Consider the following 24,330-nt stretch of genomic DNA (forward strand, 5'->3'; position numbering starts at 1 on the left):
GGGGGAAAGACGACTGCTCCAGATGGAGTTTGACCTGTTGACCACGGGGAAGGCAGAGGCACAGTGGAGGAAGGCGCAGGGGGCGACCTACGAGTACGGAGAAAAGGCTAGTCGGATGCTGGCACACCAGCTCCGTAAGAGGACGGCAGCGAGGGAAATGGGGGGAATCAAAGATGGAAGGTGAGCCACGGTCCGGAGTGTAACGAAAATAAACAAGGTATTCAAGGCCTTCTGTGAAGAACTGTACAGATCCCAGCCCCCAGTGGGGGAAGAGGGGATGAGACGATTCCTAGACCAACTGAGGTTCCCGAGGGTGGAGGAGCAAGAGGTGGCTGGTTTGGGGGCACCAATCGGGTTGGAGGAGCTGAGCAAGGGTCTGGGGATTATGCAGGCGGGGGAGGCCCCGGGGCCGGACGGGTTCCCGGTGGAGTTCTACAGAAAGTATGTAGACCTGTTGGCCCCGCTACTAGTGAGGACCTTTAACGAGGCAAGAGAGGAGGGGACCTTGCTCCCGACAATGTCGGAGGCGACAATTTCCTTGATTCTAAAGCGGGACAAGGACCCACTGCAATGTGGATCGTACAGGCCGATTTCGCTCCTCGATGTGGACGCTAAGTTATTTGCAAAAGTGCTGGCAACGAGGATCGAGGACTGTGTCCCGGGGTGATCCATGAGGACCAGACGGGATTCGTAAAGGGCAGGCAATTAAACACTAATGTGCGGCGGCTCTTAAACGTGATAATGATGCCATTGGAGGAGGGAGAGGTGGAGATAGTGGCAGCTATGGACGCGGAAAAGGCCTTTCACCGAGTAGAGTGGGAGTACCTCTGGGAGGTGCTGCGTAGGTTTGGGTTCGGGGAAGGGTTTATCAGCTGGGTTAAGCTCCTTTACAGAGCCCCGGTGGCGAGTGTAGTGACGAACCGGCGGAGGTCGGAGTACTTTCGGCTGTACCGAGGAACGAGGCAGGGGTGCCCCCTGTCCCCCCTGTTGTTTGCATTGGCGATCGAACCCTTAGCCATGTCACTGAGGGAGTCCTGTTGCTGTACGTGGTGGACCCAATGGAGGGAATGGTGGAGGTCATGCAGACTCTGAAGGAGTTTGGGGAGTTTTCGGGCTATAAGCTCAATGTAGGGAAGAGTGAGCTCTTTGTATTACAGACAGGGGACCAAGAAAGAGGGATAGGGGACCTACCGCTGAGGAGGGTGGCGGCGAGTTTTCGGTATCTATGGATCCAGATAGCCAGGAGTTGGGGGGCCCTACATCAACTGAATCTGACGAGGTTGGTGGACCAAATGGAGGAGGACTTCAACAGATGGGACATGTTACCGCTCTCGCTGGCGGGTAGAGTGCAGTCGGTCAAAATGGTGGTCCTTCCGAGGTTTTTGTTTGTGTTTCAGTGCCTTCCCATCGTGATCACCAAGGGCTTTTTTAAGAGAGTATTATGGGGTTTGTGTGGGCGAATAAGACCCCGAGGGTAAGGAGTGGGTTCCTGGAACACAGTAGGGACCGAGGAGGGTTGGCGCTGCCAAACCTAGGGAGCTACTACTGGGCAGCAAATGTGGCGATGATCCGCAAGTGGGTTATGGAGGGAGAGGGGGGTGGCATGGAAGAGGATGGAGATGGCGTCCTGTAAAGGGACGAATTTGGGGGCGTCGGTGACGGCACCGCTGCCGTTCTCGCCGTCAAAGTATATCACGAGCCCGGTGGTGGTGGCAACGTTAAGGATCTGGGGCCAGTGGAGACGGCACAGGGGTGCAGTGGGAGCCTCCGTGTGGTCCCCGATCAGGGGTAACCAGCGGTTTGTCCCGGGGAAGATGGACGGGGGGTTCCAGGGCTGGCATCGGGCGGGGATTAGAAGAATGGGGGACCTGTTCATTGACGGGACATTTGCGAGCCTGGGGGCACTGGAGGAGAAGTTTGAGCTACCCCCGGGAAATGCTTTTAGATATATGCAGGTGAGGGCTTTTGTGATGCGACAGGTCAGGGAATTCCCGTTGCTCCCGGCACAAGAAATTCAAGACAGGGTGATCTCGGGTGTATGGGTCGGGGAGGGCAAGGTGTCGGCAATACACCAGGAGATGAAAGAAGAGGGGGAAGCGCTGGTAGAAGAGTTCAAGGGTGAATGGGAGGAGGAGCTGGGGGAGGAGATCGTGGAAGGTCTGTGGGCTGATGCCCTGGGTAGGGTTAATTCCTCCTCCTCGTGTGCCAGGCTCAGCCTGATACAATTTAAGGTGGTTCACAGAGCGCACTTGACGGGCGCGAGGTTGAGTAGGTTCTTTGGGGTAGAGGACAGATGTGGAAGGTGCTCGGGGAGCCCGGCGAACCATGTCCATATGTTTTGGTCATGCCCGGCACTGGAGGGGTTCTGGAGAGGAGTGGCGGGACCAATATCTCAGGTGGTGAAAGTCCGGGTCAAGCCAAGCTGGGGGCTAGCAATATTTGGAGTAGTGGACAAGCTGGGACTGCAGGAGGCGAAAGAGGGCAGCATTCTGGCCTTTGCGCCCCTAGTAGCCCGGCGAAGGATCTTGCTAATGTGGAAGGAGGCGAAGCACCCTAGCGTGGAGGTCTGGATAAACGACATGGCTGGGTTCATAAAGCTGGAGAGGATTAAGTTTGCCTTGAGAGGGTCTGCGCAGGGGTTCTACAGGAGGTGGCAACCGTTCCTAGACTATCTCGCGGAGCGTTAGAGGAAGGTCGGTCAGCAGCAGCAGCAACCCGGGGGGGGGGGGGGAAAGAGAGAGATTGTTTGAGGGGATGGATGAGCAGGAGATAACATGGAGGGTGGGGGAAACTGGCACGTGCGGGAGAGAGCCAGTGTATAAAGCTATGTAAATATACAATTTTTCCATGTATATATCTTGCTCAGTGTTATTTTGTTACGGGGGGGCGGGGGGGTTATTGTTTGTAAGGGGAAAACAAATTGTGTTAAAAAACTTTAATAAATATATATATTTTTAAAAGAATCTGTTTGCCTTCCCAGTGACCCTATTTCACTGCTTGTGGATGCTCAATAATTTAACTATGATCTTCAGGTCCATAACCGGCTCTGACCTTTACTGTTACTTGCCCTATTAATTTTGTATAAATTGAAAAATCTTAAACATATTTCTATGTGATATGCAACTTGTGCATAATATTGTTAATGCCCTGACTCCGCTTTTTTATAGTAAGACGAGGACTGGCCCCAATGTAGCATCCTGTTGGACTCTGATCATTCCTTATATCATTGTACATCTACTCTGTTGATAAGTATCTTCTGCCTGTGAACTTGGAGTCAGTTAATTATTTAGCTCCTGTGGCATTTTATTAAGGAACATAACACTGGATTTCTTTCATCGATTAATTTGGTCTCTTCCTAAAATACAACATAATCATGTTAGAGAAGCAGGATCTCTATTTTCTCAAGCTATGATGGGGTTTTCTAATAACTGATAAATTCACAAATCACATTCTTTACAATACTTTCCCTTTTGTTCTATGGCTGACATTAAACTAACAGGTCTAATTATGGGACTGATGTATTGAGTTCCTTAAATTTGGCATTTCTTCATCCATTGGAATAGAGGTGTATTAGCCATGGCTCACATAAGATATTGCCAATTTCACTCCTAAGCTAAATGTGTTCAGAATTCATTTAAAAAAAACATTTGAATACTCAATTATTTTTTTCCAAGTAAGGGGCCAATCTACATACCCTGCACATCTTTTTGGTTGTGGGGGTGAGACCCACGCAGGCATGGGGAGTATATGCAAACACCATACGGGCAGTGACCCGGGGCCGGGATCAAACTCGGTTCCTTGGCACCATGAGGCAGCAGTGCTAACCACCGTGCCACCCCTGGTGTATTCAGAATTCATGACATGAATGTTCATAATTCTTGGTTTGAACAAATATGTGCTGTTAAGTTTGAGTGGACTCAAACTGATTTTCCTTCATTTCGTACAGCTGGCTTACGTCAGATTTTCTGTGAGGTGGTGCTTAACCAAGAACCAGGCTCTGATCAGCCGTGCCTGATCAGCAAATTCATGTTAGCTGATGCTAAACTCTGGAAAGGTGAGTAACTTATTATTCTGCCAATTGTTTCAGCAACTAGTCTATTTCCAATTAACTTGGCAAAGGAGGCCCGCAGCTGTGTTTTTGCTTCCTACGCTTTTTTTGTTTCTCATTTTAAAAACTGAATGCAGATTAGTTTCCAATAATGGGTTCCAGTCTTACTTCATTTAACTGAGTACCTCTGATATATCTCTCTGCTCAAGCCATCATTTAAAGGCCCTACACTACTATTGTGTGAATTGATTGGCTACTAATCTTGCACTACTAATTTGGCCTCTCTCAAATGCATTTTGAAAGTCTTTTCATATTTAATTTCTGGTTTCCTGATGGAAAGTGTGACTAATTAGATCTCTTTCAAAGAGGCACTAGGGACAGAATCGGTTTCTATGCTTAGGATTCTTTGATTTGAAACTTTGATATTCCTTTGTTGGCATTCTTGTGGAAATTTTATGGGTAGCATTCTCTTCATTGGTCCCAAGCCCACTTACTGAAGGAGATTTTAGAGGAGGTAACCCAAAGCTTAGTTAAAGAGGTGGGTTGTGAGGAAGGAAGTGGAGATGCAGAAAGGTATAAGGGAACACTCCAGAGTGTAGTACTTAGCCAGCTGGAGAAACAATTGGCAGTAGTCGGGTTGGAGGAAGGAGGGATGCATGAGAGGAATGAGGGTCTAGAAGTACGAAGTAAAATTGATTTTTAAAGTCCACTTTCCTTTGCTTTATAACTGGCCTCTCTGTAATCTGGATTTGAATGAAAGGACTTTAGATTATCTGGGCTTTCATGAATTCTAGTCTGTAAAGGCTACTAAATATGAAATATGCTTTCAATTTTCTTCATGATTTATTAATGTTGCTGTGGTCAGAATCCGACGTGGGAATTCAGGCCTACCCTGTATCCTGCTGTTCTGATACATGGCATGCATTTGGAAGTTGGTTCACCACGCAGTTGTATAACATACAGTGACCATTCAGCCCATGATTACAGATGTGGATTTGTACTTGGTAGCTGCAAAATGTCAGCGTGAAGCTGCTGCAGATTGCACAAGAGGGGCTGGCTGGTTTAGCACAATGGGCTAAACAGCTGGTTTGTAATGCAGAACAAGGCCAGCAGCGCGGGTTCAATTCCTGTACCGGCCTCCCCGAACAGGCGCCGGAATGTGGCGACTCGGGGCTTTTCACAGTAACTTCATTGAAGCCGACTTGTGGCAATAAGCGATTATTATTATATTATTAAGAGTGAAAATATGAAGTGTCTGAACCTATGGACTTAACCAAGGCACAATCAGAATAAATATGCATTATTTTTTCCATGTAGGAGCACGCAAAGTCTTCCATGAACTAATAGTGTGCAGTTTGCTGATGGAAACCGAATACAAGAGGCTCTTTGCTATTGAATTTATCACTGTAAGTGCTTAAATATCCTGGTTAGAACCCAGCAGTGATTAAGATTTTGGAGCAAACCTTCATTCCCAAGAGCCCTGAATTAGAAAGTAATTTTCGAGGGTATAGGTTTGAGACCAAAAAATAAATATTAAATCGAGACGAGAGAAATCAAAAAGTAAAATAAATGCGGTATTTTAGGCAAGTTAATTGTGGGAAATCCTTGGCGCCAGGCACCAGTTTTGAATTAGGGCTTTAAAATTATGCAGGAATTCAATAGGGTAGATGTAAAGAAGGTGTTTCCACTTGTGGGTGAGTGCCAAACTCGGGGCTGTAAATGTAAGATAGCCTCTAAGGCAATCCAATAAGGGATTCAAGAGAAACTTCTTTACTTGGCTATTGATGAGAATGTCGAATTTGCTACTACATGGGTCAGTTGAAACAAATAACATAGATACATTTAAAGTACATGAGGGAGACAAGAATAAGATATGCTACCATTAGAATTAGATATGCTACCCGGAGAATTCAGACCAAGGGTGCATAACCTGAAATTTAGAACTAGGGTTGTTCATGGATTATATCAGTAAGCAAATCACACAAAAGGTAAGAGAAATGAGAACATTTTTCCACCAAAAAGCTGTTGAGGGTGAGGTAACTTGAAAATTTCAAAATCAAGATTAATAAATGTTTGTTACACCAAGTTATTAAGGGTGATGGAATCAAGATGGTATTTGGAGTTGAGGTACAGATAACCATGATCTAATTGAATGACAAAACAGGCTCGAGAGGCTAAACAACCAATTCTGTTCCTCTAGGGTTAGATTAATTGAATAGAGAAATTTTGGTAGAATGTACATTCTGGTATAGACCTGTTGGACCTAATGATCTATGCGTTTCGATGTAATTATGCTGTTGGATAGAATATTATTGAAGAAATTAAAGGAGTTGTAATAAAAGCTGTGCAATAATTGTGGGGGAGCTTTAATCTTCATGTAGACAGTACAAATGGGGAGGTGATGATGTAGTTGTATTAATGGTATGTTAAACTTAGTGCATCAACCACTGAAGTTTTCTACAGTGTAGTTGAAAGGGAATGATTATCTCTTTGTTCCCAATAGCATTACAAGCAATTGCAACTCGAGTTTGTGGAGGATGATCATGATCGCAATGTATCTGTGACTGCACAGTCTGTTCAAATATTCACCGTTCCAACACTGGTAAGTAGAACGAGTACAATGTAGATGGAAAGTGTTACAAGTATAAGTAAAATTCCATGAATTATGTTTGCAATGAAGAGCAGTATGATGTTGGGGCTGTTGATTGAGCAGTTTAGTAATCAGTAATAACACGTTACTGGCTGTAGCTTTATTTGAAAGAAGGCGACATTCGTAACAAGCTAGATAGCACTAGTAGAAATAAATTAGTTTGATCTAGTGACCATTTCAGATGTATGATTACATGGTGACCAAGGCTGGGAATTAAATATTCCAGGTATTTTCGATAGTCAGACAATGGTAAAAAGCTGGGTCGGTGCGGGTAGCCCGATAATATAGGATGGATTAAGAAGCTGAGGAAGGGTCATGGCTTGGAAGATCAGCAACGCTGTAACACTTTTCCTGACTGAGTATGGATGGAGATAAGAGATGATAAGGGATGGAAAACACGTGGTTTGTAGGCCCTTTAATGGTGGCTATTGTGTTGGACAGACTATTAATGAAGAAATAAAAGGAGCTGCAGCAAAGGCAGTGCAATAATCATGGGGGAGCTTTAATCTTCATATCGGCTGAACAAATGGGGAGGCAGCAGTGTAGTGGTATTGTCACTGGATTAGGAATGCAGAGACCTAGCATCGGTAACAAAAAGAAAGAAAGCTCACATAGCAAGACATGAACATGGTAAATCGATATGATACAGAGCTTTGTACATTGGATTCCTCCCGTACATGTCAGTTTTCCGGCACATTCATGTATTTTCTTGCTCAAATGCCCCCCAAATAAACCCCACTTCCCCCTCCCTCCCTCCTCTTCCCCCCCCCCCCCCCAACGAAAGATATCCCCCCGCTCCCCCCTGAGTTGCTGCTGCTGCTGACCGACCTTCATCTAACGCTCCGCGAGATAGTCTAGGAACGGTTGCCACCGCCTGTAGAACCCCTGCGCAGACCCTCTCAAGGCAAACTTTATCCTCTCCAACTTGATAAACCCTGCCATATCATTTATCCAGGCCTCCACGCTGGGGGGCTTCGCCTCCTTCCACATTAGCAAGATCCTTCGCCGGGCTACTAGGGACGCAAAGGCCAGAATGCCGGCCTCTTTCGCCTCCTGCACTCCCGGCTCGTCCACTACTCCAAATAGTGCTAGCCCCCAGCTTGGCTTGACCCGGACTTTCACCACCTTAGATACTGTTCCCGCCACTCCCCTCCAGAACCCCTCCAGTGCCGGGCATGACCAAAACATATGGACATCGTTTGCCAGACTTCCTGAGCACCTCCCACATTTGTCCTCTACCCCAAAGAACCTACTCAGCCTCGCCCCCATCATATGCGCTCTATGAACCACCTTAAATTGTATCAGGCTAAGCCTGGCACACAAAGAAGAGGAATTAACCCTACTTAGGGCATCAGCCCATAGCCCCTCCTCAATCTCCTCCCCCAACTCCTCCCATTTACCCTTCAGCTCCTCTACCAACACCTCCCCCTCTTCTTTCATCTCCTGGTATATCGCCGACACCTTGCCCTCTCCGACCCATACACCCAAAATCACCCTATCTTGAATCTCCTGTGCCGGGAGCAACGGGAATTCCCTCACCTGTCGCCTCACAAACGCCCTCACTTGCATGTACCTGAAAGCATTTCCCGGGGGTAGCCCAAACGTCTCCTCCAGTGCCCCTAGGCTCGCAAACGTCCCATCAATGAACAGGTCCCCCATTCTTCTAATCCCTGCCCGGTACCAGCTCTGAAACCCCCCCCCGTCCACCCTCCCTGGGACAAACCGATGGTTACCCCTGATTGGGGACCACACCGAGGCTCCCATTGCACCCCTATGCCGTCTCCACTGGCCCCAGATCTTTAGCGTTGCCGCCACCACCGGACTTGTGGTGTACCTTGTCGGCGAGAGCGGCAGCGGTGCCGTCACCAACGCCCCCAGGCTCGTTCCTTTGCAGGATGCCATCTCCAACCTCTTCCATGCCGCCCCCTCTCCCTCCATCACCCACTTACGGATCATCGCCACATTGGCTGCCCAGTAGTAGCCACCCAGATTCGGCAACGCCAACACTCCTCTGTCCCTACTGCGCTCGAGAAACCCCCTCCTTACCCTCGGGGTCTTATTCGCACACACAAACCCCATAATGCTCCTGCCTACCCTCTTAAAGAAGGCCTTGGTGATCACGATTGGAAGGCACTGGAACACAAAAAGAAACCTCGGGAGGACCACCATTTTGACCGACTGCACTCTACCCGCGAGCGAGAGCGGCAACATGTCCCATCGTTTGAAGTCCTCCTCCATCTGCTCCACCAGCCTCGTCAAATTAAGTTTATGTAGGGCCCCCCAACTCCTAGCTATTTGGATCCCCAAGTACTGAAAGCTCCTTTCCGCCCTCCTCAACGGTACAAAGAACAAAGAAATGTACAGCACAGGAACAGGCCCTTCGGCCCTCCAAGCCCGTGCCGACCATACTGCCCGACTCCACTACAATCTTCTACACTTCCTGGGTCCGTATCCTTCTATTCCCATCCTATTCATATATTTGTCAAGATGCCCCTTAAATGTCCCTATCGTCCCTGCTTCCACTACCTCCTCCGGTAGCGAGTTCCAGGCACCCACTACCCTCTGCGTAAAAAACTTGCCTCGTACATCTACTCTAAACCTTGCCCCTCTCACCTTAAACCTATGCCCCCTAGTAATTGACCCCTCTACCCTGGGGAAAAGCCTCTGACTATCGGTCAGGGTAGATCGTCTATCCCCCTTTCCTGGTCTCCTGACTGTACTACAAAGAGCACACTCTTCCCTACATTGAGCTTGTAGCCCGAAAAATCCCCAAACTCCCTTAGAGTCTGCATGACCTCCACCATCCCCTCCACTGGATCCGCCACATACAACAACAGGTCGTCTGCGTAAAGTGACACTCTATGCTCCTCCCCCTCGGACCACCCCCCTCCATTTCCTAGACTCCCTTAATGACATGGCCAAGGGTTCAATTGCTAATGCAAACAACAGGGGGGACGGGGGCACCCCTGCCTCGTCCCTCGATACAGCCAAAAATACTCCGACCTCCGCCGATTCGTAACCACACTCGCCACCGGGGCTCTGTTTAGGCCAGCTAATAAACCCTCCCCCGAACCCAAACCTCCGCAGCACTTCCCAAAGGTACTCCCACTCTACTCAGTCAAATGCCTTCTCCGCGTCCATAGCCGCCACTATCTCCGCCTCTCCCTCCACCGATGGCATCATTATCACGCTTAGGAGCCGCCGCACATTGGTGTTTAGCTGCCTGCCCTTTACAAATCCCGTCTGGTCCTCGTGAATCACCCCCGGGACACAGTCCTCGATCCTCGTAGCCAGCACTTTTGCCAGCAACTTAACATCCATGTTGAGGAGCGAGATCGGCCTGTACGACCCACATTGCAGTGGGTCCTTATCCCGCTTCAGGATCAAAGAGATTGTCGCCTCAGACATTGTCGGGGGCAGGGGCCCTCCCTCCCTTGCCTCATTAAAAGTTCTCACCAGCAACGGGGCTAACAGATCTACGTACTTCCTATAGAACTCAACCGGGAACCCATCCGGTCCCGGGGCCTTCCCTGCCTGCATACTCCCCAGACCTTTAATCAGCTCCTCCAACCCAATTGGTGCCCCCAAACCAGCCACCTCCTGCTCCTCCACCCTCGGGAACCTCAGTTGGTCCAAGAATCGTCGCATCCCCTCTTCCCCCGCTGGGGCTGGGATCTGTATAGCTCCTCATAGAAGTCCTTGAATGCCTTGTTTACTTTCATCGCACTCCGCACCGTAGCTCCCCTTCCATCCTTGACTCCACCTATCTCCCTCGCTGCCATCCTCTTACGGAGCTGGTGTGCCAGCATCCGGCTCGCCTTCTCCCCATACTCATACGTCGCCCCCTGCGCTTTCCTCCACTGTGCCTCTGCCTTCCCTGTGGTCAACAGGTCGAACTCCGTCTGGAGATTTCGCCTTTCCCTAAGTAGTCCCTCTTCAGGGGCCTCTGCGTATCTCCTGTCCACTCTTCAAATCTCCCCCACTAACCTCTCCCTTTCCCTGCCCTCTCTCTTCTCCCTATGAGCCCCGATGGAGATTAACTTTCCCCTGACCACCGCCTTCAGCGCCTCCCATACTACCCCCACCTGCACCTCCCCGTTGTTGTTGGCCTCCAAGTACCTTTCAATGCACCCCCTCACCCTCCCGCACACCGCCTCATCTGCCAGCAGTCCCACATCCAACCGCCACAGCGGGCGTTGGTCCCTCTCCTCTCCCAACTCCAGTTCCACCCAGTGCGGGTCGTGATCTGAAATGGCTGTCGCCGAATACTCCGTTCCCTCCACTTTCGGGATCAGCGCCCTGCCCAGAACAAAAAAATCTATCCGGGAGTAGGCTTTGTGCACGTGGGAGAAAAAAGAAAATTCCCTGGCCTGCGGCTTGGCAAACCTCCACGGATCCACTCCCCCCATCTGATCCATAAACCCCCTAAGCACCTTAGCCGCAGCCGGCCTCTTTCCGGTCCTAGATCTGGAGCGATCCAGTACTGGGTCCAACACCGTGTTGAAATCCCCACCCATTATCAAGCTTCCTACCTCCAGGTCCGGAATGCGCCCCAACATACGCTTCATGAATCCAGTATCGTCCCAGTTCGGGGCGTATACATTTACCAATACCACCCACGTCCCCTGCAACCTACCGCTCACCATCATGTATCGACCTCCATTGTCCACTACAATATTCTTGGCCTCAAACGACACCCGCTTCCTCAGCAATATTGCCACCCCTCTGTTCTTCGCATCCAGCCCCCGAATGGAATACCTGTCCAACCCATCCCTTTCTTAACCTGACCTGGTCTGCCACCTTCAAATGTGTCTCCTGGAGCACGACCACGTCTGCCTTCAGTCCCTTTAAGTGCGCGAACACTTGCCATCACCTTTTCTAGGCCAGGCCCGCGCCGCCCTCACCCTCCAGTGCCCCAGACGGGGTCCCCCACCCCGACCACCTCTTCTGTGTCCAATTCCCCCTCGCCCAGTGCAGCAGCAACCCTATATCCACCCCACCCGGGTCTAGCTCTTTTGCTCCCCCATAACACTCCCGTAAGTCCGCTGACTCCAACTGACCCCGGCTTCCCCCGCCGTCCCATTGCCCCCCCCCCCCCCCGTGGGATTCTCCCCTCCCCAACAATCCGTGTGCGCTCCTCCCCCCCCCCCCCCCCCCCTTCCTTCCCTAACGCGGGAAAAAGCCTGTGCTTTCCTGAGCCTGCCCCGCCCCCTCTGGCGCAGCTCCTGTCGCGGCCTTATCTCATTTCCCCCATCCCCGAGCCTCCCCTCCCTCCAGCACCGGCGCCCACCTTCTCGCACAGTCTTCTCACCCGATCCCTTTCCCCATCACTCAACCCGTGGAAAATTTCCTGCGCATGATTAAAACCCTGTGTACAACAAACATCCAACATCCCCCTCCCCCCCCACCCTCACAAACCCTCAGTTTGAGTCCAACTTTTCAGTTTGGATAAAGGTCCAAGCCTCCTCAGGCATTTCAAAGTAGTGATGTTGATCCTGGAATGTGACAATCGCGCTGGCTGCAGCATTCCGAATCTCACTCCCTTCCGATGCAGCACCGCCTTGGCCCGGTTGAAACCCGCTCTCTTCTTTGCCACCTCCGTGCTCCAGTCCGGGTAGATTCGGATCTCCGCATTCTCCCAGCTGCTACTCCGCTCTTTCTTGGCCCATCTTAAGACCCTCTCTCTGTCCGTGAAACGGTGAAACCTCACCACAATCGCCCTTGGCGGCTCGTTGGCCTTGGGCCTCCTCGCCAGCACCCGATGTGCCCCATCCAGCTCCAGAGGCCTCTGAGGGGCCTCCGCACCCATCAGCGACTCGAGCATCGTGCTCGCATATGCCCTGGCATCGGCCCCCTCCACTCCTTCAGGGAGACCCAGGATCCGAAGATTCTTTCTCCTCGACCTGTTCTCCAGGTCTTCGAATCTTTCCGTCCACCTTTTGTGCAGCGCCTCGTGCCTCTCCAACTTCACCGCCAGGCCCAGGATCTCATCGTCGTTCTCATCGACTTTTTTCTGCACCTCCTGGATCTTTACCTCGTGGGCCTTCTGGGTCATCCCTAATCCTTCGATCGCCGACAGCATAGCCGCCAACATCTCTTTCCGCAGCTCCTCAAAACAGCTCTTGATAAACTCTTGCAGCTCCGGCCCGCATTCCACTTTATCTCAGGCCGCCGCCGTCTTGTTTTTCTTCCCTCGCTGCTCCAACTCCGCTTTTTTAGCCGCTCCACTTCTTGTCCGTTCCATATACAATGAAGGGGACCTTTCTCTCACCTTCCCACACGGGACATCTTCGAAAAATTCCCTTTGGGGCTCCTCTGGAGAGCCCGAAAGTCCGTAATCGCGGGAGCTGCCGAAACGTGCGGCTTAGTTCCGCATCGCCGTAACCGGAAGTCTTGTACATGTTTTTTATTGGGTTTTTGAACATAGTATATTTACAGTTATGTACACAGATTAAAATATATTTAAAAAAAATAAACTGGTAGGATATTGTGCACGAGCTCAACAACGGCAACTCTGTACAGTTAGCAATATTATGTTTAACAAATAAGTAGGCACCTGTTAGGGGCAGGCGGGCTGCTTTGGGAGATACATGTACACTTGGGTGCCGGAGAAACAATTACAGTAGTTCAGTCCAATACAGAGGGCAATACGAGAATGGATCTGGCGTTGGTGTTGTTACTTGCTTCTCCCGGACGGTTTTCGTGGCCGTTGCCGTCGCGCGTTCACCTCCACTTCGGTCGTTCGTCCCGTCTTGCGCCCGTATTTTCCTTGCTCTCTGATTCTGTATTTGCCGAGTTTGTTGTTGTTTCCCGTGCTCTCTTTCCGGCTATCATTCCCTCTATTGTTCTCTGTCTCTTCCCTCTTCTCCCCTCTTCCCCCCCCTTCCCTTCTGTGGTTCCCCTTTCTTTTCTCTTAGGTTTAGCTGTCCCCCCCACTCCAGGTCTATCCCTCCCTCTCTTGCCTTGGCTACTTTCCCCTGATTCTTGGTTACTTGGCTATTCTTCTGCTTGTTCGTTAGCCACAATCAGGTCCCGAAACAATTGGGTGAATGGCTCCCCACATTCCGTGGAAGCCGTCGTCCGATCCTCGGATGGCAAATTTGATTTTCTCCATTTGGAGAGATTCTGAGAGGTAGGACAGCCAGTCTGCAGTTTTGGGTAGTGCTGCTGACTGCCAGCCAAACCGGATTCTATGGTGGGCAATCAGGGAGGCAAAGGCAAGGGGTCCGCCCTCCCCTCCCAGGAATAGATCTGGCAGGTCGGATACCCCGAAGACCGCCACTTTCAGGCATGGCTCCACCCTCATCCCCACCACTTTGAACATTGCCTCGAAGAAAGCTGTCCAGTACCCAGCAAGTCTGGGGCAAGACCAGAACATATGGACGTGGTTGGCCGGGCCTCCTTGTCACCGTTCGCATCTATCCTCCACCTCCGGGAAGAACCTACTCATTCGAGTTCTGGTTAAGTGAGCTCTATGTACCACTTTTAGTTGCTTCAGGTTGAGCCTTGCGCACGTGGAGGTGGAGTTGACCCTATGCAGTGCTTCGCTATTTCAATCCAAAGGTCTTCCTCCCATTTCTTTTTTGTTGCGTCCAGCACGGTGTCGGCCCTTTCTACCAGCCGTTCATACATGTCGCTACAGTTTCCTTTATCTAGGATGCTTGTGTTCAGTATCTCTTCCAGTAATGTCTGTTGTGGCGGTTGTGGGTACATCCTTGTCTCCTTTTGTCAGAAGTTTTTGAGTTGCAGGTACCTTAGCTCGTTCCTCCTGGCTAGCTGGAATTTCTCCCGTCAGTTCGTCCAATGTTGCGATCCTGCCGTCCGTATATAGGTCCCTAGCTGTCAGTGTCCCTCCGTCCTGTCCCCACTTTCTAAAAGTGGCGTCAGTCAGCGCTGGTGTGAACCTATGGTTGTTGCAGATGGGAGCTTTGTCCGACATTTTGGTCAGGCCACATTGCTGCCGTAGTTGGCTCCAGGACTGGAGGGTGGCTATCACCACCGGGCTGCTGGAGTGTTTTTTGGGTGGGGATGGGAGTGCCGCTGGGCGAGGGCCCGGAGGGAGGTCCACTTGCAGGAGGCCTCCTCCATGCGCACCCACTCGGCTTCTGGCTCCTTGATCCATCCCATTATTCGCACGGCTGTCGGAGCCCAGTGATAGAATTGTAGGTTTGGGAAGGCTAGCCCCCTTCTGGATCCCCCCCCCCACCATACGAACGCCATGATTAGTTTGTCTAGTACTTTGAAAAAGGCCTTGAGGATGTAGATCGGGATGGATCTAAGTAGGAAGAGGTACCTGGGCAGTATGTTCATTTTGATCATCTGGACTCTCCCCGCGAGGGATAGTGGGAGTGTGTTCTTTTTTACTTCCTCTGTCAGACTGGTGAGGTTCCATTTGTGGATCCTTTTCCAGTCATGGGCTATTTGGATCCTCAGGTAGCGGAATTTGTGTTTGGGCTTGTTTAAATGGCAGTCCCGTTAGTGCTGCCCCACCTACTTGTGTGAGTACCGGGAAGATTTCGCCCAAGGCGCCAAACTCAGGAGCGCGATTATGCCGCTTTGTGGGTCCGAAATGTAGAGGAGCAGGTCATCTGCACAGAGTGAGACTCTTGTGCTGTCTGCCGGCCCTTCAGATCCCCCTCCAGCTTTTTGCTGCTCTGAGAGCAATTGCTAATGGTTCGATCGCTGGAGTGAACAGCAGCGGGGACAGTGGGCATCCTTGTCCGGTGCCCCTGTGCAGCTCGAAGTATCGGGAGTTGTTGTTGGCTGGCCATACGCTCGCCATGGGAGTGTTTATAGGAGCTTTACGCAGGAGGTGAACCCTGTTCCAAGCCCAATCTGCTCCAGTACCTCTATGAGGTACTTCCATTCGACCCTGTCGAAGGCCTTTTCTGCGTCCAAGGAGACGATCACCTCTGGTATTCTCTCCTCGGATAGGGTCCTTATCACGTTTAGCAGGCGCCTGATGTTCAAGGTTCGCTGTCTACCTTTGACAAAGCCTGCCTGGTCCTCTGCGACCACCTCTGGTATGCAGTCTTCGAGCCTTTTGGCTAGGATTTTGGCCAGTATTTTGGTGTCTACGTTTAATAGTGAGACCCACATTCCGTTGGGTCTTTATCTTTCTTGGGTATCTACGAGTATTTCTCGTCTACCTCCAGTATGGAGTCGACCAGCTGCTGCCTAGCCGCCCTTTCCTCCCTATCTCTTTGTGCTTTGAAAGCGATAATTTCCCCTCTTACCGCGACCGTTAGCGCTTCCCAGAATGTGGAGGGTGAGACCTCCCCGTTTTGGTTGTTCTCCGTGTACTCTGCAATGGCCTATGATATCTTTTTGTTGAAGGTCTTGTCAGCTAGTAGGGCAGTGTCCAACCTCCATATGGGGCGTTGGTCCTGTCCATCTCCGGCTTCACGTAATGTGTCCATGTAATGTGGAGCATGGTCGGATATCATAATTGTGGAGTATTCCGCTTTGTTCAGCCTTGGAAGCACCGTTTTCCCACCACAAAGAAATCAATTCTGGTGTATGCATTGTGTACTGGGGAGAAGAAGGAGAACTCCTCCCCTGGATGGGTGAACGTCCAGGGGTCCGCCGCTCCCATCTGTTCTGTAAAGTGAACGGGTTCCTTTGCCATGTTAGAGGTTTACCCTGTTTTGGGGCTTGATCTGTCAGTCGTTGGATCCTGTGCACAGTTGAAGCCCCCCCCCATGATTAGTCGGTGCGTCGCTATGTCGGGGATTTCTGCCATGGTCTTTTTGATGAAGCTCGTGTCGTCTCAGTTGGGCGCGTATACGTTAACTAGTACTACCGGTGTCCCATCCAGGGCCCCGCTGACCATGACGTACCGTCTCCCTGGGTCCGTAACCGTCTTTTGTCACCCTAATCATCGTCCTCTTGCTGATCAATATTGCCACTGCCCTGGCTCTCATACCGTAGCAGGAATGATAGGTCTGCCCCACCCAGCCCTTTCTTACCCGCAGTCGGCCCTGTTCTCTCAGGTGTGTCTCTTGGAGGAAGTCTATGTCAGCTTACATGTTTCTTCGGTGGGTGAGGACTCTGGATCTTTTCACTGGGCCGTTGAGTCCCCTTACGTTCCAGGTAACTATCCTGGTGAAATTAAATGAAATGAAAATCGCTTTTGTCACAAGTAGGCTTCAAATGAAGTTACTGTGAAAAGCCCCTAGTCGCCACATTCCGGCGCCTGTTCGGGGAGGCTGTTACGGGAATCGAACCGTGCTGCTGGCCTGCCTTGGTCTGCTTTCAAAGCCAGCGATTTAGCCCTGTGCTAAACAGCCCCTGGGGACTTCTGTCCCCCCCGTTCCTGTGGGATTAACCATACTTACCTTGTGTACGTGCCCCTGCACTCCGGGGTTTCCCTTTGTTAGGGGGCCGTCCAGGATGGCCGCTGTCACTGGTCTCCCCATGTGGTCGGGTCCGTGCACTCTGGGATCTCCCTTTGTCCTGGGGGCACCCAACATGGCCGCACACTGTGAGTCCGCCACGTCGGTAGTCCCCTGTACTCTGGGGTCCCCCTTCGCCCAGAGACCGTACTGGCTGGTTGCTTGTGGCGATTCCTTGTTCCTCGCCCTTGGATGTAGCACTTTGTAGCCTTATTGTTGTTCTCTTTCTAGCCTTGTCTGTCTCTCCTTCTCTGTGCCCCCCACCCCCCTTTTCCCCCCTCTCCCGTGTACCCCTCTTTTGTCCCCCTTTCACCTGTTCCTATCCCCATTTGATCTTCTGCCTATGTTGAGTGGTCTCCTCCTCCTGCCTGGCGCCGTCTCCCCTGTTGGGGGCGGGCCACGGCCCTGCTGTGCTGCATGCCTCCGGCGCTAGCTTTCCTGCTAGTGCGGTGACTCAATTCTCGGGAGTTACTGTCTCGCTTCTCCCTCGTCCAACCTCTACGGTTTTCTGCCCGCTCTTCCCCTATCTTACCCTGCGCTCCTCTCGCTTGCTCTCCCTTCTCTGCTACACCCGTTCTCTCGTGCTGAGCCCTGGTCTCCCGCCTGAAGGGGTCCCTCAGGTAGTGGTTTGCTTTTTGTTCAGGGTGCGCTCTCCGGGGTGTGGGGGCCAGGAGTTGCGCGCCCCCCCCCCCCCCCCCCCCCCCCAAGCCTGGTCGGCGGTGTGCTGTTGCTCCTTTCCAGGGGCCCCTTATTTCTACCCTTGCTGCTGTTTTTCCAGCCCGTGTTCCTCAGCAAACTAGTTTGCTTCGGCGGGGGCAGTGAAGAAGTACTCCCTGTTCTGGTGTGTGACCCAGAGTTTCGCTGGGTACAGCATATCAAAACGCACTTTGCTCTTGTGAAGAGCTGCTTTCGCTCTATTGAATTCGGCCCCTCACCTGGCTAGGTCTGCCCCAATGTCCTCGTAAACTCTGATGTGTGTCCTTCCATTTGTAGGTTCTGTTTTGCCTGGCCCAGCGCAGGATTGTTTCCCTGTCTTGGTACCGGTGCAATTTAGCTACAACAGCCCTCGGTTGATCCCTGGCCTTGGGCTTCGGGCGCAGCGACCGGTGTGCTCTGTCCATTTCTGGTGGGTTGGGTTGGGTTTTGTCGGTCGCGGCCTTTTCAAGCTCCTTAATGGTCGCCGCTTGGCTCCCAGTTTCCTTTCTGCTCTGCCCAGAGCGAGCTGCACCTCCGCCAGGGCCTTGGCCACTGTTGCCTTCACCGCGGCCTCCATGTCTGCTCTAGCCTCTACCATGTTTTCCTGCTGGTGTTCCCTCAGCGCCTCGGCAAAGGATGCCTTCCAGTTCCAGTTCCTCCCTGGCAAAAGGGGAAAAATGCTCTTGTCTGTCCAGTTCATTTTGTTGCGGCGAACCTTCTGCCGCTTCGTCGTCGTTTAGCTCGCCTGAGCGGGCTCGCCCCTGGCCCCTTCTGCTTCTGGTGCCCTTTCTCCCTCTGCTTTGGCTCCCTTCTGGCATTTTTTTTTTTCCTTTTCCCCTTTAACATTATTGGAGCAAGTTCTTTCTTTTCCTCTCTCACCCACACACCAGGTCAGGAGGGTCGAGAGAGAGAGAGGCCTCTGGTCGGGCTGGGAGTCCTCCTTTGTTCCGCCGCCCTCCTCGTGGTCGCCGCTGGCGGGGGGAGGGGGGCCTCTTTGTTGTTCGCTCCACTCGGTCCCCACTTTGATCCGGGCCGTCGCTCCTCTTGTCCTTCGTTCGCCTACTGTGTGGGGGGCCAGTCCGGCCGGTTTGCGTGCTTCGGCGCAAGTTCTTTCTGGGGAATGGGACGCGATTGCGTTCCCCCCTCCGGAGCTCTGTTTCCCGCCAACATTTTATGAATTAATGAAAAAATAAATCAGATTGCCAATAGTGGATCATGGCATGCGTTCAGGACTTATTCCAAGAACAATATGTTGTGGAACTGACTTGTCCTGGGTAATGAGATAGGGTTAATTGGTAATCTCATGAAGAGTGATCCCAATCTGATAGAATTTCATGTTAATTTTCGAATAATATCTGAAACTCGAGTACTAACTTAAATTTAGCTAATTACATAGTTGCGAGTCAGCCAAGGTAGATTGGGAAATCAGTTTTAAAGGTATGTTTCATAAGCAGTAGTAAATATTTAAAGAAATATTTCATAATTCTCAACAAGTATGCATTCCATTGAGGAATGAGATCCTCATGGGGAAAAGATCCCAAAATTTGACACGGAGGAAATCAAATATGAGAGTAAACTAGCAAGGAATCTAAAAACAGATGTCAAGAACTTCTGCAAATGTGTAAAACAGAAGAATATAAATGTTGGTCCCTGAGAGATTGAGGGGAAAAATCATAATGCAGGGTAAGTAAATGGCAACGGCAAAGAAATATTTTGTTTGTTTTAACAGTAGAAACCACAAAAAAAGGAGCCCAGAATTGCAGGAAACGAAGGGTCTTATTGCAGTTATATAATACTTTGACGAGACTATATCTGAAGTATGATGAACAATTTTTGTGTCTGTACTTGTCTAGATGGGATGCAACAAAAGGTATGCTGGATTGATTCCTGGGATGAGAGAGTTGTCCAATATGGAGTGCTTGAGAAAATGGGCCATATTCTCTGCCATTTTTAAGAAAAAAAGAGAAATTATCTGATTGAAGGGTCCTGAGAAAGCTTCTGGCATGGAAGATGCCCAAAGCCTGTTTATCTTGAATGGGAAGTCTAAGGATAAGGGGTTGGCCCCGTAGGACTGAAGTGAGAAGAAATTTCTTCCTCAGAGGGTTGGGAATCTTTGGAATTTTCTGCCCCATGGTGCTCTGGACACTTAATTGTAGACTATAATTAAGGCTGAGATCGATAGAGTTTTGGACTGAAGTGAAGAGAGTGGTTGGATGGAGAAGATCAGCCATGATCTTTTCGATTGTCAGAGCAGCTGCATGGCCTACTCTTGCTCTTATTTGCTACGTTCTTAAATCCTTTGGTTTCTCCTTGGCTATGTGCAGATTATCTATGATGAAAGATATAACAACATAAAGGTTCTGATTTAATTTATTTTTCTCATCACCACTTGAATTAATATTACAGTAAGTTTTTAATTTTTGTCAGGCTCGTCATCTGATTGAAGAACACGATGCACTAAAAATCATTATCGAAACCATAATCGAGCTTTTCTCTGAGCACATGGATAATGGCAAGCTTCATTTTCAGAGTTACTCCCAAGATAAATTGTTCAGGAAACAAATGGTCTTGTATGACCTTAAGTAAGTGTATCTTCAGACCCCAGATTGGTCATCTTTCTTTCATGATGGATTGTGTGGCAGTATAATACTTTCACGTTGTCATTTATTTCTTGACAGGTTGAAAGCCTGATTGTTTTTGCAAGGTTTACATGAAATCAGCTAATATTTAGAACCATTGCATATACGTAAAAGATAAAGTAGCAGAACAAAGTGGCAGCTTCTCATTTCCAATTTGTGCTTTGTTGAGAACAGGTTTTCTTCTGCATAGGAACCTTTGTTAAAGATGATTCTCTCCATGCATGCAGATGCAATCCTTTTATTCACTTGTGTTCTATCTTATTTTTTCTGACTGGAAACTCAGTACAATGTTTTAGAAGTGAATTGGTAGTTGTGCTCGACTCTGCAGCCATTTCTGATCATGAGGTTGCTCTCAAAAGTTCTTGTGTGTTGAAGCAATTGGTGTACTCTGCTTTGTCTAGCTGAGTTGTGTTTTATTGCTATTTTATTCGCTGCATTTTGTGAAGGATTTGGATTTAATGAAGTTGAGGGATCATAATGCTTAAACAAAACATGAAATATCTATTTAAACAAATCAATAAATGCTTTCTGGAACAAAGGCAAGCAACTGCAGATGCTGGAAATCTGAAATAGAAAAGGGAAAAGCTGGCAATGCTCAGCAGTGAAGTCACCATCTGTGGAGGGAGAAACAGAGTTTGATTCTGCCCAGGCCTCGCAGCTCCTGACCTCATTACAGCCTTGGTTCCATCCTGGACCAGAGCTGTACCCCAGAGGTGAGGTGAGACTGGCTGCCCTCAACATTAAGGCAGCATTTAATCGAATATGGCATCAAGAATCCCGAACAAAACTGGAGTCAGTGGAAATCGGGGGAAACTCCCTGGTGGTTGGAGTCATACCTGGCACAAAGGAAGATGGTTGTGGTGGTTGGAGGTCAATCACCTCAGCTCCAGGACATCACTGCAGGAATTATTTAGGGGAATGTCCGAGGCACAACCATCTTCAGCTGCTTCATCAATAACTTTCCTTCCATCATAAGGTCAGAAGTGGGGATGTTTGTGGATGATTGCATAATGTTCAGCACCATTCCCGACTCTTTAGGTACTGAAGAAGTCCATGTCCAAATGCAACAAGACCTAGACAATATCCAGGCTTGAGCTGACAAATGGCAAGTAACAATTGCACCACACAAATGCCAGTTAAAGATCTCGGACAAGAGAGAATCTAACCATCACACCTTGACATTCAAGGGTATTGCCATTGCCATCTGCCCTACTATCAACATCCTGGGGGGTTACCATTCACCAGAAACTGAGCTGCACTAGCCACCTAAATACTGTGGCTGCAAGAGCATGTCAGAGGCTAGGAATCCTCCAGCGACAACCTCACCTCCTGACTTCCAAAGCCAGTCCACAATCTATAAAGCACAAGTCAGGAATGTGATGAAATACTGTCCCCTTGACTGGATTAGTGCAACTGCAACAATACTCGAACCGTGACCACATGAAGGACAAAGTCCGTTTGATTGGCACCCCATCCATAAACATTCACTCCCCCCAACACTGATGCGCACTGACAGCAGTGTGTACCATCTTCAAGATGCACTGCAACAACTCACCAAGGTTCCTTGGACAGCATCTTCCAAACCCACAACTAGACAAAGGACAGCAGACACATGGGAATACCATCACCTGGAAGCTCTCCTCCAAACCGCTCATCCTGACTTGGAAATATATCACCGTTCTGTCACTGTCGCTGGGTCAAAATCCTGAAGTCCTTCCCTATCAGCACTGTGGATTACATAGATTACATAGAACATACAGTGCAGAAGGAGGCCATTCGGCCCATCGAGTCTGCACCGACCCACATTAATCCCTCACTTCCACCCAATAACCCCTCCCAACCCTTATGGACACTACGGGTAATTTAGCATGGCCAATCCACCTAACCTGCACGTCTTTGGACTGTGGGAGGAAACCGGAGCACCCGGAGGAAACCCACGCGGACACGGGGAGAACGTGCAAACTCCGCACAGACAGTGACCCAGCGGGGAATCGAACCTGGGACCCTGGCGCTGTGAAGCCACAGTGCTAATCACTTGTGCTACCGTGCTGCCCTGTACCTACGCCACATGGACTGCAGCGGTTCAAGGAGGCAACTCACCACCACCTTCTCTAGGCCAATTAGGGGAGGGCAATAAATGCTGGCCTAGCCATCAGCACTTCAAGGATGAACCTCATCCTCCATTCAGTAAGATCATGATTGGTGATCTACCTCAACTCCAACTTCCTAAAATATATCCATATCTTTTGAGTCCTTTGGTATCCAAGTGTCTGTTGATCTCTGTGTTGAATATACTCAGCAAGTGAGCACCCACAGGGGTAGAGAATTCAAAAGATCCACATCCATTGGACTGAAGAATTTCTCCTCATCTCAATCCTAAATGGAAGATCTCATATTTTGAGATGGTAACCCTGTGTTCTAGGTTCCCCAGCCAGGAGAAGCATCCTTTCAAGCCTTTAAGCATGTTTGCGTTTCAATGTTATAATCATTCTAGGTAATATAGGCTCATCTATTCAATATAGCACAATCCACTCATTCCAGGAATCCGTCTAGTGAACATTTGCTGCATTTCTCAAAGGTAAGTATGTCCTTCCTTAAGCAAAGGTAATAAAACTGTACATAGTCCTCCAGATGTGGTCTCACCAAGACCCGATATACTTGCAATAAAACTTCTTTATTCTGGTATTACAATCTTTTTGGAATACAGGTTAACTTATCATGTCTGCTTTCATTTTCATTGCAAAAGCGACTGCATTCCAAAATAGTTCATGGCATGTAAAGTTGCTTTGAGATATGGAATAGGGTGCTATATAAAAGCAGGTTCTTCTTTTGACCAACCTTAAAATCTTATTGCTAACCACCTTTGTGAAGTGTTTTTGTGATACTAGTTCAGAAGTTGCAAGCTCCATGGATAGAACAGGGCAGCACAGTGGTTAGCACTGCTGCCTCACAGCGGCAGGGACCCGGGTTCAATTCCGGCCTTGGGTGATTGTCTGTGTGGAGTTTGCACTTTCTCCCGTGTCTGCATGGGTTTCCACCGGGTGCTGCAGTGTGCAGGTCTGGTGGATTGGCCATAATCAATTGCCTCTTAGTGTCCAGAAAGTTAGGTTAGGTGAGGTTGCTGGGTTAAGAGTGGGGGCATGACCCCAGGTAGGGTTCTGAGAGTCGGTGCAGAAATGGCCTCCTTTTGCACTGTAGTGACTCTATTCTACCAGAACCTCTCAGTGATGTTCAGCTCCTAAAAGCAGTAAAGACCAGTGGGACAGATTACCCATGTCAGGTGGAAATTTGAGAAATTAATTAATTTTCAGACTTAAGAAAAAATTGTTTTGAAAGTCATCTTGTGGAATGAAATGAAAATGTGATGTAGCTTGTAAAACAAGAACATTATTTTCAGATGAACAAGGGCTTTAAGACAAAAGGGCACATGTTGAGCATTTAAACATAATACATTTTACCTGTATTACCTTAACAGGTATTAACATAGAACATAGAACGATACAGCGCAGTACAGGCCCTTCGGCCCACGATGTTGCACCGAAACAAAAGCCATCTAACCTACACTATGCCATTATCATCCATATGCTTATCCAATAAACTTAAGTGCCCTCAATGTTGGCGAGTTCACTATTGTTGCAGGTAGGGCATTCCACGGCCTCACCACTCTTTTGTGAGGCCGTATTGATCAACAGCTAAATTAGGTCACAGGACCTGGTGGTTGAGATCAAAATACTGAACTCCAATAAGAAGTGTATGGCTGAGGGTAGGGTAATTGTTCTGTGTTAGCCACGGCTTATTGGTAGCACTCTTACTCCTACATCAGAAAGCCTACTCTGGAGCACAAGATTCATGTGAACTTTTCAGTGCAGCACCGAGGGAATGCTGCATTGTCAGAGGTGCTGT

General features: G+C 49.5%; 1 protein-coding gene across 1 annotated transcript in view; it reads left to right on the top strand.

The window, feature by feature from the left end:
• ubr1 (ubiquitin protein ligase E3 component n-recognin 1) overlaps positions 1-24,330 on the top strand; it is a 398,703-nt gene that overhangs the window by 108,071 nt on the left and 266,302 nt on the right. The window contains exons 9-12 of the mRNA XM_072487581.1: positions 3,947-4,054; positions 5,366-5,454; positions 6,552-6,650; positions 20,216-20,370. Coding sequence (XP_072343682.1) covers positions 3,947-4,054; positions 5,366-5,454; positions 6,552-6,650; positions 20,216-20,370 — 451 coding nt within the window. The remainder of the gene's footprint in view (positions 1-3,946; positions 4,055-5,365; positions 5,455-6,551; positions 6,651-20,215; positions 20,371-24,330) is intronic.

This window comes from Scyliorhinus torazame, chromosome 2 (genome assembly GCF_047496885.1).
Source record: "Scyliorhinus torazame isolate Kashiwa2021f chromosome 2, sScyTor2.1, whole genome shotgun sequence".
In the NCBI taxonomy this organism is placed as follows: domain Eukaryota; kingdom Metazoa; phylum Chordata; class Chondrichthyes; order Carcharhiniformes; family Scyliorhinidae; genus Scyliorhinus; species Scyliorhinus torazame.